This window comes from Trichomycterus rosablanca, chromosome 13 (genome assembly GCF_030014385.1).
Source record: "Trichomycterus rosablanca isolate fTriRos1 chromosome 13, fTriRos1.hap1, whole genome shotgun sequence".
Classification (NCBI taxonomy): domain Eukaryota; kingdom Metazoa; phylum Chordata; class Actinopteri; order Siluriformes; family Trichomycteridae; genus Trichomycterus; species Trichomycterus rosablanca.
This window is the reverse complement of record NC_086000.1, coordinates 37,229,824-37,250,473: the sequence shown is the minus strand read 5'-3', so window position 1 is coordinate 37,250,473 and position 20,650 is coordinate 37,229,824. Positions and strand designations below refer to the sequence as shown.

General features: G+C 41.9%; 1 protein-coding gene across 1 annotated transcript in view; it reads right to left on the bottom strand.

Annotated features, from left to right (window-relative positions):
• The window catches only part of crybg1a (crystallin beta-gamma domain containing 1a), a 111,239-nt gene that overhangs the window by 50,463 nt on the left and 40,126 nt on the right, over positions 1 to 20,650 (bottom strand). Inside the window, exon 2 of the mRNA XM_063006751.1 lies at positions 15,756 to 15,891. Within this exon, the coding sequence (XP_062862821.1) occupies positions 15,756 to 15,891 (136 nt within the window). The remainder of the gene's footprint in view (positions 1 to 15,755; positions 15,892 to 20,650) is intronic.

Here is a 20,650-nt window from a genome sequence, read left to right as displayed (position 1 = left end):
AAAGTCTCGAATATCCACCAGCTCCGTGATGTCGTCATGGAGGAGTGGAAAAGCATTCCAGTGGCAACCTGTGAAGCTCTGGTAAGCTCCATGCCCAGGAGAGTTAAGGCAGTTCTGGGAAATAATGGTGGCCACACAAAATATTGACACTTCAGGAACTTTCACTAAGGGGTGTACTCACTTTTGTTGCCGGTGGTTTAGACATTAATGGCTGTATATTGAGTTATTTTGAGGGAAGAATAAATTTACACTGTTATATAAGCTGCACACAGACTACTTTTCATTGTGTCAGAGTGTCATTTTGTCAGTGTTGTCCCATGAAAAGATATACTTAAATATCTGCAGAAATGTGAGGGGTGTACTCACTTTTGTGATACACTGTATAAATAATAAATCTCACTTATGTTGCTAAAATATTAATCACTGATGCAGTATGCCTAAGTTAAAGGTAGTTGTAAAAAAAAAATTATATGTTTAATGTGATTTACAGGAAAAATAAGTCTGTCAAGTACATTTAAGGTAGTGAATTTGATGTTATACAACAAAAAATACAAGTACATTATTTACAAAAACTTAAAGTAATAACATAATTTGTTTCTAAACACATTATATTATTGAGTACTTGCAAAAAAAACTGTTAAGCACGTTGAGAAAATTAATTAATTTTAAAATAAATCACAGTCGCACCACATGACATTTTGTTAGGCCACAGCCAATTCATCTGGATGAAAAAAACACTAAAATGACTTAATTTAAAATTTTAATAGGAATTTACATGTACACAACATTCTAAATAAGTGAACAATTGCAAGAAACACTCTTATTTTTAGTATTTTAAAATTGGCCTGTTGAAATTCCTTATTCGTCATTGACCCATGTACTAGCGTTCTGTTATCTTGTGGAAACTAAACACACACTGTTGCAGGAGTCACTTACAGATTACAGACAGATTTGGACTGCAGGCAGGCCAGTCTAGCACCTGCATTATTTTACTACAAAGCCACAAATGTGGCATGGCACTGTCTTCCCAATACAAACCAGTGAAGGTGATGGCGTTTCTGGTTGTTGTTGATGCACAGCTTCAGCTTAACTTGCATTCGTAAATGCATTTCTGCTTTTAATGTCATTAAAGGTGTTTGATATTGCTTGCTGGAATTGCTCCAGATTTCTCTGGAGGTTCTAAATCTTTTAATAATAATATGGACTGTAGACGGTGAAATCCTCCTCACACAAGAATTACGCCACTGACACGATGTTCACTGTAAAAAGCACTTGACCTACCTACCTGCCATCCAAAAAAATCCTCTTGCACATAAAGAGAGTTGTATGGGCACTGAGAAGTTACCAGATGTAGTCAATCATAAACACTAACAAATAAGATTTCTAGATGGTGCTGCACATCAACATGAGCCCTGAGGACCTGGGTTTGAACCCCACCTCCGGCTACTTTTTGCAAGAAGAATGAAGAATCTTTATTGTGTGTGTTTGCTCTCATTTCCTGAAACTATGCAGAAGGTGGATTGGCTGATTTGTAGAAAAAGTGAATGCATTCAGACAGATCTGTACTGCAGGCGGGCCAGTCTAGCACCTGCACTCTTTTACTAGGAAGCTACAAACACAGCATGATAAAGACTCTCATTACAGAAGCATTTCTGTTTTAACGTAGTGCCGTCCGAGACGCTTCATACTGTTTGCTGAATCTTTCAATAATAATATGGACTGTAGACGGTGAAATCCTCCTCACACAAGAACTATGCAATTGAGACAATGTTCACTGTAAAAAGCGCTTGACCTACCTACCTGCCATCCAAAAAATGTTTGTTGGGAATCATCTTGCACATAATAAGAGTTGTATGGGCACTGAGAAGTTACCAGATGTAGTCAATCATAAACACTAACGAATAAGATTTCTAGATGGTGCTGCACATCAACATGAGCCCCGAGGACCTGGGTTTGAACCCCACCTCCGGCTACTTTTTGCGAGCAGTTCGACATGTTGCTCTAATTTTCTGAAACCATGCAGAAGGTGGATTGGCTGATTTTCTGAGAGAGTGAACGCGTAGTGGTTAAGGTACCGGACTTGTAATCGAAAGGTCATCGGTTCAAGCCCCACCACTGCCAGGTTGCCACTGTTGGACCCTTGAGCAAGGCCCTTAACTCTCAATTGCTTAAACAATATACTGTTACAGAACTGTGAGTCGCTTTGGATAAAAGCGTCCGCTAAATGCTGAAAGTGTAAATGCGCCTAGTGAGTCCGGGTGGGGCCAGACCCACCGCACACCTGATCAGGACTCCACAAGTAATGGAAAGGAATCAAGACCTGAGATAAAGGTTTAGTGTTTAAAACACTGAAGCTCTTTGATCAGGTGAATTCTGATTTAAATAAAGAACCTGCAGCACTGCAAAGACTTTCACAACTTTTCCAAAGTTACTCAGAATCCTAACCGATTAAAAACCAACTTTAAAACATTAAAAAGTTTAAAAATAAACATTTTAAACGCGCACTTTAGTGCAACACATAAATATTTCCTGCAAAAAAATCCCACCCCAGTTTTATACGTTTCCGTTTATACTTTTCCGCCACGTTGGCAAACACACAGACACACAAAAACAGCGAGTTTAAACCAATAAGACATTAATAAATAATAAATCTGACACAAACAAACTGTTTACATTAAACACATCAATAATGCAGAGAGCTCGTGCTCGTGCCTACCTGAGCGCGCGAGGCTGTGGCGCGTGAACTTCAGCTCGTGTTTCTCTATGTGTGCGCTGTAAAGCCGGTTGGCATGGTAACAGCGGTGACCAGCCAGGAAAAAATGACTAACCCCACCCACCCCCACTGACTCAATACATTCCTACACAGCCGATGGGGTCCGTCCCAAATCACACAGTGCACTACACCGAGTCTGCTCAATGCCCAGAACCTCTGCCTCCCCCCTCCATGGACCCCTGGGTTCTGTCCCAAATAACACCTGGTTTTCTAAATAGTGCACTAACACTGAAAGTCTACTCACTGCCCCTAGTAGCCCTGGGTTCTGTCCCAAATTACACCTGGTTTTCTAAATAGTTCACTACACTGAAAGTCTGCTCACTGCCCCTAGTAGCCCTGGGTTCTGTCCCAAATAACACCTGGTTTTCTAAATAGTTCACTACACAAAGTCTACTCACTGCCCCTAGTAGCCCTGGGTTCTGTCCCAAATTACACCTGAATTTCTAAATAGTGCACTACACTGTGAGTCTGCTCACTTCCCCTACGGCCCTGGGTTCTGTCCCAAATAACACCTGGTTTTCTAAATAGTTCACTACACAAAGTCTACTCACTGCCCCTAGTAGCCCTGGGTTCTGTCCCAAATTACACCTGAATTTCTAAATAGTGCACTACACTGTGAGTCTGCTCACTGCCCCTAGTAGCCCTGGGTTCTGTCCCAAATTACACCTGGTTTTCAAAATAGTGCACTACACTGTGAGAGTCCACTCACTGCCCCTAGTAGCCCTGGGTTCTGTCCCAAATAACACCTGGTTTTCTAAATAGTTCACTACACAAAGTCTACTCACTGCCCCTAGTAGCCCTGGGTTCTGTCCCAAATAACACCTGGTTTTCTAAATAGTGCACTACACTGTGAGTCTGCTCACTGCCCCTACGGCCCTGGGTTCTGTCCCAAATAACACCTGGTTTTCTAAATAGTTCACTACACTGAAAGTCTACTCACTGCCCCTACGGCCCTGGGTTCTGTCCCAAATTACACCTGGTTTTCTAAATAGTTCACTACACTGAATGTCTACTCACTGCCCCTAGTAGCCCTAGGTTTTATCCCAAATAACTATCCCACAGTGCACTACACTTAGTCTGCTTAGGGACTAGTACCTCTGGGTTCTGTCCCAAATCACGCCCTCTTTATTAAACATTGAGTCTGCTTGCTGGCCCTAGTATCCCTGGGTTCCGACCCAAATCACACAGTGCACTACATTGAGTCTGATCACTGCCCCGGACCCCTGGGTTCTGTCCCAAAAAAACACTTGGTTTTCTAAATAGTGCATTACACTGAGTCTGTTTGGAGTCTGTGGGTTCTGTCCCAAATCATGCCCTCTTCATTTAACAATGCACTACATTGACTCTGCTCACTGCCCCTAGTAGCCTTGGGTTCTGTCCCAAATAACACCTGATTTTCTAAATAGTACGCTACACTGAGTCTGCTTACTGCCCTTGGGTTCTGTCCAAAATCATGCACTATTTATTGCTTACCGCCACAGTAGCCCTGGTTTCTGTCCCAAATAACACTTAATTGTCTAAATAGTGAACTACACTGAAAGTCTGCTCAGAGTCTGTGGGTTCTGTCCCAAATCACGCACTAGTTATTGCATAGTGCACTACACTTAGAGTCCGCTTACTGCCCTGGACCCCTGGGTTCTGTCCCAAATAACACCTGATTTTCTAAATAGTATGCTTCACTGAGTCTGCTCACTGTCCTTGGATTTTATCTGCCCAGAGTCTGTGGGTTCTGTCCCAAATAACACACTCTGCAGTGCTACTCTACAGTGCACTACGTTGAGTCTGCTCACTGCCCCTAGTGTCCATGGGTTCCATCCCAAATTACTATCCCACAGTGCACTACACTTAGTCTGCTTAGGGACTAGTACCCCTGGGTTCTGTCCAAAATAACATTCTTCATTACCCAGTGCACTACACTACGGGCCTACTCACTGTCCCAAACTGTCCCTGTGGGTTCTGTTTCAAATCACACACTTTTCATTAAACAGTGCACTACATTGAGTCTGCTCACTGCCCCTAGTATACCTGGTTTCTGTCCCAAATTACGCCTGGTTTTCTAAATACATAGTTCACTACACTGAAAGTCTACTCACTGCCCCTAGTATCTCGGGGTACTGTCCCAAATCACACCCTATACATTACACGGTGCACTACACTAAGAGTCTGCCTGCTGCCTGTGGATTCTGTCCCAAATCACACTTTATCAATTGCAGAGTGCACTATACAGAGAGTTTGCTCACCGAACCCAGTACTGCTGGGTTCTGTCCCAAATCCCACCTGATTTTCTAAATAGTGTACTAATCTGAGAGTCAGCTTAGAATCTATGGGTTCTGTACCAAATCACACCCTTTTCATTAAACAGTGCACTACATTGAGTCTGCTCACTGGCCTTAGTATTCCTGGTCCCAAATAACATATGACTTTCTAAAAAAGTATGCGTACTGCCCTTGGATTCTGTCCCCAATCACACACTATTTATTGTAGTCCACTCACTGCCCCAGATTCTGTCCCAAATCACACCTGGTTTTCTAAATACTACACTACACTACACTGAAAGTCTACTTACTGCACAAAGTACCGCTGGGTTCTGTCCCAAATCGCACCCTATTTATAGCAGAGTGCACTACACTGAGTCTGCTCACTTCTCCAGTTCCGCTGGGTTCTGTCCCAAATTACACCTGATTTTCTAAATAGTGCACTACACTATACCGATAGTGGAGGTGAAATTTGTGCTTTATGTTTTCAGCAGATTGATGAGGGCAGTGATAGCTCAGTGGTTAAGGTTCTGGACTAGTAATCAGAAGGTTGCCGGTTCAAGCCTCACCACCACCAAGTTGCCACTGTTGGGCCCCTGAGCAAGTCCCTTAACCCTCAATTGCTCAGAATTGTGTTCAGTCATAATTGTAAGTCGCTTTGGGTAAAAGCGTCTGCTAAATGCCGAAAATGTGAATGTAAAAATGTAAATAAAGGCAGTTCAGATTTGGTTCTGATACCGGACGCTTTTAGTTTCAGGTTCACCATGTATGTGTGCAGCTTCTCTCCAGTTTCTTACATTAACGAGTTTATGAGCAGTTCAAGTGTAATTATCTACTTTATGCCCCTCACATGTACTTTAAATATTTCTACTATTTTATTTTAATAATAGAATTACTAAGTAATAACAGATTAACTGTCTCAACATGAAAATGAGTTCATTTGAATGTTTACTCTCTATGTTTTATTTCCCTCATGATTTTTAACTGCATTTATTTTGGTGTGTTTGAAGCTCTACAGTTAAAAGTTACTACATGTTAATAATTCATAACTTTTATTTATTTATTTATTTATTTATTTATTGCTCGTTTCTCTGACGCTCACTTGCTATTGGCTCGTTTAAAAGGGGTGACCAGACAGGCAAAAATGAGGTCAGGCCGCCTTAACCGTTCCTGAAACTTCCTTCTCTTCTAAACGCAGTTATTAAACTGGAATGCTGTGTAACATTAAACACGATTTATTCATAAATAATACCAAGTTTTAACACAATTTTAGTCAAACTGACAGAAAGGTTTAAGATTTACCTAAATTCAGTGCTGTTTCTCAAGGTTTTATAGCTGAACATGTGATGAACTATGTACCTATGTATGAACCTTAGTAAAATATTCATCTGCAATGTATTTGTCTGTATTTTTAATATTTGCCTTTACATACAGACACAATACACAACTTTTCCACAAGATAAATCCTTCTACACGTGTTATTTAACTGGTTAACATGCTTTGTAATAAATATAATATTTTAATTAAGTTGTAGTATCATCATGTAGATCGATTGTAAACACATGAGAATTAAGTTATATCATATCCTAACATTTATAAATCCTAATATTTACTGTTCACATTTGTTAACTAAACAGTGAAGGTATATCTGTGTAATGTCAATATCAAAATCTTTTTATGTAATGAGACAACAAAAACAACAAAATGTAACATGATGTTCAACAACAGCAAGATGGAAATAAGTCTTAAATATTTAATAATATCATACATGAAGACGAAGACGCCTCAGAATTCTCGTAAATGTACACGACCGTGTTTATTTCATGCCCAACAGCCCATAAAACATCAACATTTATATTTATATCAGCTACATCAGGCCTGTCACAGTGCTGGAGAGGCTGTGCATTTAATTTAACATTAACATTAATAATATAACATTAATAACCCGAGATAAACAATACCTACCATGGTGAATCAATTCTGACGTGAACGCTCTGCGCTACGTCGACGTGCTGACTCACAAAACAATCCACAGCTGAACGGATTCAAATCCAGTCACAAACCCAGGAACAGTGCAGGTACTCGAATAATTCCTCATTATTCACCGTAAAGACGCCACTCACAAAGGTCGAACCACACAGTTCCATTCACTCCCAAAGAACTGACACGGCACAGCCAAGAGCAAAAAGTTACAAAAATGTAGAGACACCTTTAAAAAATGAGGGATAGCCCTGCTCGAGGTGGTTGGGTGGCTGCCCAAATCAAACACGCATGTCTGTTTCACACAGACAAAAAGAAAAGCTGATGAACTGTTGCGCAAACGCAAGTCGAACAGGAATGAGTCACAAGCAGCGCCACTGCAAAGGTGCTTCAGCTCGGAGCCACGGCCTTGGGCCCAACAACCACACCCTAAACAACACCCTTTCAGGAACCATCCACACATCCACCATTCACTAGCCCACATTCTTACACTCAGACCAGCCTGGAGAGGAGGCCATGGGACATGGAGGCACACACACACACACACACACACACACACACACACACACACACACACACACACAAATCAGCCAAAAACAGGATCTTTCACAAAAATGTGGTTCCTCGTGGTTCACGTGTTGATTGCAGCAGATCTGATCAGCATAAAGACCAGACGTCTGGGTTGAAGTATCTCCCAAACATCAAGCAGGCACAGGCAGTTTTGAGGAGTAATGAATCAAGAACCCCTGACACATTGCTGCAGGCCAAGAGTCATTAATGCCAGAGGACATGAAGGCTGTGACGTCTAGTATGGACCAACAGAAGATCACTTTAATCCTGGTGATGAGGTAGGTGAACGTGTCTTCGCACAGGGCAGATGTAGCCTAGTGGTTGAAGTACTAGACTGGTAATCAAAAGGACGCCGGTTCAAGCACCACCACCATGCCGAGTTGTCACTGTTGTGCCCCTGAGCAAGGCCCTTAACCCTCAATTGCTTAGAAAATACACTGTCACAGTACTGTAAGTCACTTTGTTTACATTTACATTTTCAGCATTTAGCAGACACTTTTAGCCACACACAGTGCATAGAACTCTTATGTTTACTAGGCTGCAAAGTCACAGACCAGACAAAGTGACCAAGGTCCAAGTGACCAAGTCTTGTCCACCATCAAAAGCATCTACAATGTCTGCTACCGGAAAGCCGGGTGCCTACATGGATGATGATTGGCTCGTCCGAGGGTGGGACAGCCGGAGAAAATAAAAATAATAATATTATACTCATAATATTACAGTGATAGCTCAGTGGTTAAGGTACTGGATTGGTAATCAGAAGGTTGCCGGTTCAAGCCCCACCTCCGCCAAGTTGCCACTGTTGGGCCCCTGAGCAAGGCCCCTAACCCTCAATTGCTCAAAACTGTGTTCAGTCATAATTGTAAGTTGCTTTGGATAAAGGCGTCTGCTAAATGCAGAAAATGTAAGGGGGGGGGGGGGTGTTAGTCATGGCTCTCCTTGGTCAGTAGTGGTCTGCAGCGGTCTGCAGCAGTAAAGGTGAAATCTGATCAGGGAATTGGATATGACTAGATTTGGAAAAGATGCATGTAAAAAAGCACCTACACTGTGTACAGAGGCATCAGAACTGGACCTGTAGGTGTAGGTGTAAGTTCAGCCACTAATATTAGACAAGAAGGCCTGGCTAGCAGTCGATGTTCCGATACTTCCCAGGTGTTCGCTGGTTTTAAGGTCCAACATAAAAAGCACGACAAGATGAGCATCTCATTACACTGGGTCAGTGTTCAGATGGACGTTAAGTTCATGCAGATTTAGTTTGTTCACTTCTCAGTCCTTTCACTCATGTGCTGCTCACCACAGCAATAATTCACCCTGATTCAGAGGCCGGCTGGAAAACGTGAGTCTACAGGAACAACTTATTCATACTGGACAGGAACCAGAGAACCGTGAGGAGCATTTTGTCAAAGTCTGTCTGTATAGAGACTGTTCTTCAGAGCGCACGTGCAGGCCGATGGAGAAAAGTCCTTCGTTTAGTCGTTTAAACCGATCAGCCATAACATTAAAACCACCTCCTTGTTTCTACACTCACTGTCCATGTTATCAGCTCCTCTTACCATACATATAGAAGCATTTTGTAGTTCTACAATTACTAACTGTAGTCCATCTGTTTCTCTACATGCTTTGTTAGCTCCTTTCACCCTGTTCTTCAATGGTCAGGACCCCCACAGGACCACCACAGAGCAGGTATTATTTAGGTGCTGGTGTGTTAGTGTGTGTTGTGCTGGTATGAGTGGATCAGACACAGCAGCGCTGCTGGAGTTTTTAAACACCTCACTGTCACTGCTGGACTGAGAATGGTCTACCAACCAAAAATATCCAGCCAACAGCACCCCGTGGGCAGCGTCCTGTGACCACTGATGAAGGTCTAGAAGATGACTTTACATCTACAAGGTGGACCAACTAGGTAGGAGTGTCTAATAGAGTGGACAGTGAGTGGACACGATGTTTAAAAACTCCAGCAGCGCTGCTGTGTCTGATCCACTCATACCAGCACAACACACACTAACACACCACCACCATGTCAGTGTCACTGCAGTGCTGAGAATCATCCACCACCCGAAACAGATGGACTACAGTCAGTAATTGTAGAACTACAGAGTGCTTCTATATGGTAAGTGGAGCTGATAAAGTGGACAGTGAGTGTAGAAACCAGGAGGTGGTTTTAATGTTATGGCTGATCAGTATACATTATGATTATGAAGTAATCATTTTCTTGGAGTGTTTTATGCTGTCTGAATGATTTAATACTCTTTTGTAATCTGATCTTGGGTGTGTGACAAACGTGCAGTTCAAATAAAACTTATTATTGCTAAGCAGGCCTTGATCGAGCTGAAAATCAGACAGATCAAATGCTCACGGTCACCACAGAGATTATTCAGCATCATTCATTACAGGACATCAGAGGAGGTTTTGAAGCCGGTTCATGTCCTGTACGCTCCAGTCACCGCTGGTAATTTTATACCCTGTGGAGGCCTCGGTACAAACACATCAGGACACAGAGTTCCTTACATTTACTTTGACTTTTATTTGATGTCAGACAGGATGAACCCTAGATATTTCATCTTTTATCTGCTCAACTTCATTTCATTTATTAATAAACATCCATTCCTGCATTTCAGGCCTGCAACACATTCCAAAAAAAGTCGGGACGGGGGCAATTTAGGGCGAGTAATGAGGTGAAAAAACTAAATAATGATGTGAACAGGTGATTGTGTTCATGGTTTGGTACAAAAGCAGCATCCAGGAAAGGCTGAGAGTCTCTGATGAGTAAAGATGATCAGAGGATCCAGTTTGTCCACAAATGTGTGAGAAAATGATTGAAATGTTTAAAAACAATGAACCTCAAAGAAAGATTGGAAGGGATTTGCATGTTCTCCCTCTACAGTGCAGAATATCATTAAATCATTCAAGGAATCAGGAGGAATTTCAGTGTGTAAAGGTCGAGGGTGCGAGCTTAATCTGAACGCTCGTGATCTTCCATCCCTCAGACGGCGCCGCATCAAGAACCTCCACTCAACACTAGCTGATATAACCACATGGGTGAGGGATTAGTTTATCAAACCTTTATCAGCTCTACAATACAGAGTTACTGCACTAATCATACTTAACACTTTACTGTGCAAACAAGAAGCCTCATGTTAACCATGTCCAGAAGCGACGTCGACTTCTCTGGGCTCGGAGGCATCTAGGATGGACCATCACACAGTGGAAACGTGTATTGTGGTCAGATGAATCAGCATTCCAGGTCTTTTTTGGAAAAAATGGACGCCGTGTGCTCCAGACCAAAGACGAAAAGGATTCAGACTGTTATCAACAACACGTCCAAGAGCCTGCAGGGTCTGTCATGGTATGGAGGTGTGTCAGTACCAGGGTGTGTCATGGTATGGGGGTGTGTCAGTACCAGGGTGTGTCATGGTATGGGGGTGTGTCAGTACCAGGGTCTGTCATGGTATGGGGGTGTGTCAGTACCAGGGTGTGTCATGGTATGGGGGTGTGTCAGTACCAGGGTGTGTCATGGTATGGGGCGTGTCAGTACCAGGGTCTGTCATGGTATGGGGTGTGTCAGTACCAGGGTCTGTCATGGTATGGGGGTGTGTCAGTACCAGGGTGTGTCATGGTATGGGGGTGTGTCAGTACCAGGGTGTGTCATGGTATGGGGGTGGGTCAGTACCAGGGTCTGTCATGGTATGGGGGTGTGTCAGTACCAGGGTCTGTCATGGTATGGGGGGTGTCAGTACCAGGGTCTGTCATGGTATGGGGGGTGTCAGTACCAGGGTGTGTCATGGTATGGGGGTGTGTCAGTACCAGGGTGTGTCATGGTATGGGGGTGTGTCAGTACCAGGGTGTGTCATGGTATGGGGGGTGTCAGTACCAGGGTCTGTCATGGTATGGGGGGTGTCAGTACCAGGGTCTGTCATGGTATGGGGTGTGTCAGTACCAGGGTGTGTCATGGTATGGGGGGTGTCAGTACCAGGGTCTGTCATGGTATGGGGGGTGTCAGTACCAGGGTCTGTCATGGTATGGGGGTGTGTCAGTACCAGGGTTTGTCATGGTATGGGGTGTGTCAGTACCAGGGTGTGTCATGGTATGGGGTGTGTCAGTACCAGGGTGTGTCATGGTATGGGGGGTGTCAGTACCAGGGTCTGTCATGGTATGGGGGGTGTCAGTACCAGGGTCTGTCATGGTATGGGGGTGTGTCAGTACCAGGGTCTGTCATGGTATGGGGGGTGTCAGTACCAGGGTCTGTCATGGTATGGGGTGTGTCAGTACCAGGGTGTGTCATGGTATGGGGGGTGTCAGTACCAGGGTCTGTCATGGTATGGGGGTGTGTCAGTACCAGGGTTTGTCATGGTATGGGGTGTGTCAGTACCAGGGTGTGTCATGGTATGGGGTGTGTCAGTACCAGGGTCTGTCATGGTATGGGAGTGTGTCAGTACCAGGGTTTGTCATGGTATGGGTACGGGTACTGGACTGGCCTGCCTGCAGTCCTGACCTGTCTTATATTCCGTGTCTGTTTGGGTTTCCAAAATTGTCCATGAGTGTGTTTGATGTTAAAACTTGAACTGATGAATCTTGTGTAAGCAGTAACTACCTGTACTGTCATGAATGTAACCAAAGTGTAAAACATGACATTAAAATCCTAATAAATAATAGTAATAAAGGGGTTGGATGTCCATTAGTGGAAGTTTGAGGTTAATAATCCTTCCTCTTGGCAACTGGTCAGCTTTTTTATTTTCTATGATGCAGCAATAGTCTAATATCGAACTGTGGGTTTTTTATGGTGGTGCTCTCTCTGTATTTTGCAGTGAATGATTACAGCACGTGAATGAAAGGACCTTAAAGTGAACAAAACCCGTATAAACCTCCACCTGAACCCGCAGCCTGGTATCAAATGTTCAGTCGAACGTTCGTCGCCCCTCGTAACCAGATCCAGCTACACGAGCTCATCCTGTCACACTGTTCTGATAAAGATAAGCACTCAAGGACTTTCAGCACAAACTCGTGATATCAATAATCTTCAGTATTCATGTCAGGATCAAGCTAAAGGCGCAAATATGCCACAGCTTTTGTAATTAACACGCCGTTGACAGCTCGGTCATTTCTGGCATAACCTGCACGCAAAGCTCATTACATGGAAAAGGAAGAGAAAATTAAAATCAGTCAACGGAATGAAACCCTTCGTAAAAGTGCGTCTTTGTTGACGTTCACACACAAAGTCGCTGCTTTTTTATGATCAAACTAACCTGAATGAATCAGAGCAAAGTACACAAGTACCTGCCGAGGAGGAGCTCACGTAGAAACACACAGATTTTATTAGTACGTGAGGAGGAGTTTTCCCACAGCTTTGAAATGTAAATGCTAATAAAAAGCAAACACAATACCACACAGAGTATCGGTACTGACCAGGACCTAACCCTAGAGTCTTTACCTTCGGCTGGTTTGTTTGGGTTTTTCCCTTATTTGTAAAGTCGAGCCCACAGCTCATGTGAATAGAAACGTGTAGCCGACTATTAAACACAGACCTATAAAATAACCACATTAATAATACTTAATTCTGATGTAATTTAAATGAATGCTTATAAACTATTAACTTTGGCACTTGTACTGTATATACAGTTGTAGCAGTCGGGCAGCAACATGGGCAGTTGTAGCCTAGAGGTTAAGGTACTGGACTAGTAATCAAAAAGTCACTGGTTCACCGGCCCTTGAGCAAGGCCCTTAACCCTAAATTGCTTACACATTATATGCCGTCACAGTAATGTAAGTCACTTTGGATAAAAGCGTCTGCTAAATGCTGAAAATGTAAATGTATACAATAGATGGACGAAAATATGTGGACACCTTTTTAAAAGGTGGAGTTTTATTTTCATTTTCGGCATTTAGCAGAAACTTTTATCCAAAGCAACTTACAGTACTGTGAGTCTAAGCGATTGAAGGTTAAGGGCCTTGCTCAAGGGCCCAACAGCAGCAACCTGGCGGTGGTGGGGCTTGCACCAGTGACCTTTCGATTACTAGTCCAGTGTCTTAATTGCTAGGCTATACTTCCAGTATTTTCCATTATTTTATTGAATGTTTCCAATATTGTAGCAACAGTTTAGGGAAGGCCATTATCTGTTCCAGCACGACTGTGCCCCTGTGCACAAAGAGAGGTTCATGACGACATGAGTTTAGTTTAAGCTTTGACCTCAGTCCCACTGAACACCTTTGAATTGTGAACCAGGTCTTCTAGTCCATTATCAGTTCCTGACCTCACAAAGACCAACAAGCTCCTAAAAAGGCGTCCACATACTTTTGACCAGACACTGAACTCTGTCAGTATTGGTTTGTTATTAAACTGAACACAGAGCCGTTCGTTAATAATCAGTGAGCAGCTGCTGCCATCCAGTGGCCGAATAATAGAACTGCAACATTCGGTCTACAGAGAATAACACTCGCTAATAAAGCAGCACACATTATTATATTGTTCTTTTATAAACTCAGATTATTAGTATTATTATTATTATTATTAGGATTTTTTGTGGGTTATTGTGTTCGAAGAGGTCTTTCATATTAGTGTCTTTGTAAAATATTTTTCTGGTATCGTTGATCAATTATTATTGAAAACGAGTCAACGGATCATGACTAGATTATCAAGTCATCTTAATTTTACTTGAATAGCACTTTTTACAATAGACATTGTCTCAAAGCAACTTTACAGCATCCAGGATTATCTGTATTTGTTCTAAACACCATACTGCCCCTTTGCTCTCAAAACACACTCAGTTCTTTGTGGCTAAAATCCCACAGGGTGTTGAAAACATTTGTGTGTTTAGATGGCACATCGGTCTATGACTAGCACACCACTGCAGAGTGTTTATAAGCTCCTCATGGGAGTTTCATGGAGCTTAGAGAGAGAGAGAGGAAGGTAGAAGAGTCACACACTACGTCTGGGTCTTTGAAAGCTGTTAGTCCTTAAAACCAAAAGTCAAAACCTGAAGGCGCTCGGGTGGTGCCACGGTAAAAAACACACCGAGATCGTCTGTGTGTTTATAAAATATGACTATAAAATAAAACTATACCAAATACATTCTATCTATCTGTCTAACTGTCTGTCTGTCTATCTATCTATCTATCTATCTATCTATCTATCTATCTATCTATCTATCTATCTATCTATCTATCTATCTATCTATCTATCTATCTATCTATCTATCTATCTATAAACTCTCTCTCTCTCTCTCTCTCTCTCTCTCTCTCTCTATCTATATCTATATCTATATCTATCTATCTATATAATGAGGACAGCCCTTCTAATTATTGGGGAGAGGGGGAGTCAACCACATCCATTGCTAACAGGTGTATAAAATCAATTATATGCGTTTAACTTATATGCTTGCCTGATCTGTTCCAGCATGACTGTACCCCCATGCATGAACACATCATGGTTCTGACCTCTTACTCTCTCACTGAACCATTTTGGGATGAACTGGAACATCCACTATGAGCCAAGCCTTCTTATCCATCATTAAACATACATACCTGACTTCACAAATGTTTTTTTTTTTTTTTTTTTTTACTTAAATGGGCGCAGATTCCTACAGATACACTCCAACATCTGGTAAAAAGCCAGCTAGTGTACACGAATGCTGCTCCACCGAAGCGTCCAGACCTGTGTTCTGCACTGCAATTGAATATTACTAAAATGTTGTTATAGTTTCTGCACTTAAGTGAAACAGTAATAAAACCCACTAGCACACCAGAGCTCACATCTTAAACTTGTGAGTTCGAATCCCAGCTCTGCTACCGGCAGGCACCTATTCGGACAACGATCGGCTCACCTGTTGGATTGGATGCCGGAGGGGATTCATTATAACTGCAGTTACGCCTGAGACACAGAGATGGGGGACAATGGGGATCGGTGGGTGACTTTTTTCGTGCCCGAGACTGAGCCCAACATGAACTTGTGCAGGTGAAAAGAAGCGGTATGTACTGCACACATGACAGAGAAATTGGAAAAAATGCAAAAAAAAAGTTTCTATTCTTTTTATATCTTTTATCCACCTCCACTTTTATCCACTTACTCTACAGACATTCTTTATACATGATTATAAATGTTTTGCTATAGATAGACAGAAGGTACGTTTATTTATCCTGAGATAAATTATTGATTATTAATTATAGATGTATAAACGTGGTACCTTTCTGTGACGTCGTCTGGGCGAGATGGGAGTGTTGATGTCCAGACTGATCACTGAGGTGACCTCAGACGGGGAGGTGGACCACGTGTCAGCCATGGAGAAATCCTCGGTCCGAATACTCATCTGATCAAAGCTCCTGTAGAGTGATGGATAAAACCATGATCAGCTCCTCACACCTCCACAGCACAGTAAACATTTTACTCATCTGATTACTTCAGCTCAGACAATCAGACACAAACACCAGTCCTATTAACATCAAGAGCCTAAAAAACTACATTAATTGTAGGGGAAAGGTGTATAACAGTAAAAAACAGAGTGAATCTACGGCTGTGTTGTTCAAACAGGACGTGCTCACAGCGTGGTTCCCAAGAAGGACATCCTGTAGCACTTCCTGTTGGAACTGTGGCTGTAGGAATTTGCAGCTTGTCACCCCCGGAGTCTGGACACTGCACAAGTATCAAGGGCTCGTCCACACTGACCGGTTCGGTTCAGATTTCTTAAGATTGTTTACTGTTTGCTTATCAGTTTAACACCTTGTTTTCTTTTTTATTTAAATACAGGATCAGATTCTAGTCTTTATTGTTCAGTTGGTTTTGTCTGTCTTGTAACTCGACGTCCCCTAAACTCGTAATCTCTGTAACTCGACGCCCTTCGTGAAGAAATTTGTACCCTTAAACTTTTAAACTTGTGTTACAGCTCCAGCTTCTGAGAAATGGTGAGAATCAGAATCAGCTTCTCCCAGAGTCTAAAACGCTTCTGGTTCAGAATAAAGCTTAACGTGGTTTAATGTAGTAAAAGAAGGAGACAGGAGCACTAAACTCCTCTTCATTATTACTGCTCATAAGTTCCTCCACTAATCACATTCCTCACTCGCTGTTTTACTACAATAAGTCACTTCATAGGAAATAACGGCACAGCAGCACAAAAGCGGTTTTGTTTCTTCTCATGTGAATGCGCCGGTGCTGAAGGGAATACGGTATTCCAACATGAAGCATCTCCACCATTAAGAAGCATCAGGAAACAATAAAGAAGTAAAACTAAAGTGCAGCTTTTATTGTATTTCAGTGTTTATATTATATTTGTGTTATTTTCAGTTTTTAAGTGTCAAAAACAACCTCATTATTTTACATGAGACTAAAATATCTGCAGCTCCACGGAACCATAGACGCATTAACAGGTTCCCCAAACATCCTTATGGGAAAAAATACCTCGAAACTCAACGTCTTTAAAACTCGACGCCGCTCCCAGAACCGACTGACGTCGAGCTTTAAGGTACCGCTGGATTCGTCATCTTAATGTTCTCTAAATTCTCTAATACCAATCAGGTCAGATTTCATCACTGAACTAGAGAATTATGTTTATGTGTGAACCATTTATATGCTTCCAACTTTGTATGAAGAGTTTAGGGAAGGGCCTTTCATGCACAAAGTGAGGTCCTTAAAAGTGATGTGGTTCAGCGGTCTGTGCAAAGTCCTGACCTCACTCCTACCAAAGACCTTTGAGATTAATTAGAACGTTGTTGTATGAAAAGTCAGGACAAATGCGCTTATTGCTGATATAAAAGAAGAAAAAAAAAATATATATATATATATATATATAACTGAGGGAAAAAAGAAGGGGGCAGTCGCACCTAAGGCATGCACAACATGTAGCCCAATGTAAAGAATTAAATGTTTTGCTGTATTAGTTTAAAGAAAACTTAATTATTTAAAGCAACACACAAGTAATCCAATCAGGCAGCAGATCAGCTCAGGTTTTGGGTTCCTGCTGAAGGACCCAGGGTGAGAATTCTCAGATCTACTGTCCACTCACTGTCCACTCTATTAGACACTCCTACCTAATTGGTCCACCTTGTAGATGTAAAGTCAGAGACGATCGCTCATCTATTGCTGCTGTTTGAGTCGGTCATCTTCTAGACCTTCATCAGTGGTCACAGGACGCTGCCCACGGGGCGCTGTTGGCTGGATGTTTTTGGTTGGTGGACTATTCTCTGTCCAGCAGTGACAGTGACGTGTTTAAAAACTCCAGCAGCGCTGCTGTGTCTGATCCACTCATACCAGCACAACACACACTAACACACCACCACCATGTCAGTGTCACTGCAGTGCTGAGAATGATCCACCACCTAAATAATACCTGCTCTGTGGGGGTCCTGACCATTGAAGAACAGCATGAAAGGGGGCTAACAAAGCATGCAGAGAAACAGGTGGACTACAGTCAGTAATTGTAGAACTACAAAGTGCTTCTATATGGTAAGTGGAGCTGATAAAATGGACAGTGAGTGTAGAAACAAGGAGGTGGTTTTAATGTTATGGTTGATCGGTATATATGCTGTTTATTATTGTCTTAATGTGAAACCTTATTTTTGGTAATATGTTCGTATATACTATGTGTACAGTTGTGTATACTGTTTACTGTTCCTTAAAATAATAAAATAAAAATCTTTAGGTTATATTACCGCTAACTTGTATTGTTCTGGGTGTAATGCAGCTGATGACCAGCAGGTGGGAGTAAACTCTCTGACAACGCGCTCTACAGGTCACCACGTGTTTGGCAGCCATGATTACAGCTGCAGGGATTTTCCTAATCCTGATTTTATACACAGCAAGTTTAATCAGATCGTAAATCATATACAAATCTGACAGCAGTGATATTATTCATTCATCATTTATCAAAAACTGATTATAGGTGTCATGTTTTGGCTCTTCAACAAGAAACGAACTGAATTAATAAGTTTAATTACAACCAGACGTCTGATACACAGATAATTCAACACCTTCACATGTTCTGATTAGGAAAGAGAATCAGTGTGTGTTTTATTAACTTTAATGTGGAGTTATCCTCTATTTGTGCCTATAACAGGCTTTACTCCTCTGGGAAGACCTTTTAGAAGGTTTTGTAGTGTGTCTGTGGAAATTTGTGCCCATTCAGACACAAGAGACCTTCAAAATCCTGCCACAAAGTTGGAAGCATTTTATTTCATTGTCCCAACTTTTCTTGCTCGGGGCCAAACAGAGTAAAAAATACACAACCACGGGGCCACAGATTCTTTAAAAATGAAAGAAGTTTATAATCCTAACGGGAAGATTATTACACTTCTTTAAATTAAACATACCCACTTCCCTCTGAACTCAACAAACTTATTACAACAAAATAATTTTTCCATGTATCAGCTTGTTTGGAAGCCGGGGTCAGAGCACAGGGTCAGCCATTGTGTGGCGCCAATGGAGCAGAGAGCACCGTAGACGAAAAACATCAGCGACTCAATGTCACACCGCATTACTGAGAAACGATTAGCACGTTCTCTCCCTGCACTGGCAGGAATTTTTACTGACTCAAACTTTTCACATGACAAAAATGTGCACAATTTTCACCTCAGTATTCGATCTGATAAGACGGGCGGCACCTCGTTAGTTCTGGCCTGAACCTCCAGGGTTAAAATGTTCGAAACAAAAGTACACACACATAACTGGAAGATTTTACACTGATGTGAGGATCAGGATGGGAGATTTTTTTTCTCCTGATGCCTCCTGACAGCAATGGATCCCTCCACGGTTGATAAAACTTGTACTAACTTCACATGAGGTTTAATAAACTGGCAAGTTCTGTCCTGGGATTTGCCCTGGACTCAGCAGAGGCAGTAAGGGGACGAAGGATGAAGGCCAAGGAGAGGGGAGACTGCAGCTCCTTCCATCCGGCTGCTGTCACACTAATGACACACTAATCACAATCACGATAATTAATAATAATCAGGTCTCATATCTGCATGAACCAGCTCTAACATACATACATACATACATACATACACACACACACAACCAAAACATGTCTTGTTCCCTGGAAATAACTACTTAGTGACTGTATTACTTGCATCTTTGCACAATATTGCATTTTTGCACCTTACTCTTTAATATCTGCTGCTATAAAGACCCTACACTGCTAACTGTATATCAGAACATGTTTTATACATATTCTCTCTTATCATTTACTCAGTATCATGTACTGGCCAACACTACTCTCGTCTGTCTGTCTGTCTGTCTGTCTGTCTGTCTGTCTGTCTATCTTGTATCTATCTGTATATCTGTGTCTGTCTGTGTCTGGCTGTGTGTCCATCCATCCATCCATCTACTGTGATCACTGATCATCTGAAATATTTGTCAAAATGTGTTAAAACTGCAATTTGTATTTACCTTTTTGTATTTTTATTTTTATTTCTATATTTTTATTGTTTCATTTATTACCAGGCTGCACAGAAAGAATAAATAATCAGAGATCGCTACAAAAGCAATAAAAACACTGTTTCCATTTCCAACATCCTATCTTTAAAAAAGCGGGATTTTCTGCAGTGATGGCAACCAAACAAAGTTAGGGAGTAGACTGGACATGAGGAACACACTGCGGGTGTTATTTTCTCCTATCACCCACTGATTCCCATCATTGGTGAGCAGTGCTGTTATGCACTTTGTGTTTTATTCTGCTCGTCATATAATTTCTGTAATATCTTAAATCCTCCCGCCCCCGCCGGTCTGTGAATTAATATCTTATATGAAACCGATCCATGGTGCAAAAAAGGTTTGGGAGCGCTGCTTTATACTCTTAAAGCTGCTGTAATAATAAAAGGCTAATCTTATTTAATCTTATCTTAAACACACAACATTTTATTATTTCAACTCGCCAAAACACATCACACCTTCAGCTCCAGGATTCATTTAGAAAACAAACCAGACTGGTCGGCCGGCGCTCCCTAATCTCCGATAATAACATGGGTGGAAAGCTTAATCTTCCACAGGAACTCGACTTCCCTATTGTGCATGAAAATAAAAGCAGGACAAATCTAGAACCAGATGAGACAAAAACTCATACAAACCAAGACCAAGACGATTCCCCAAGCTGGG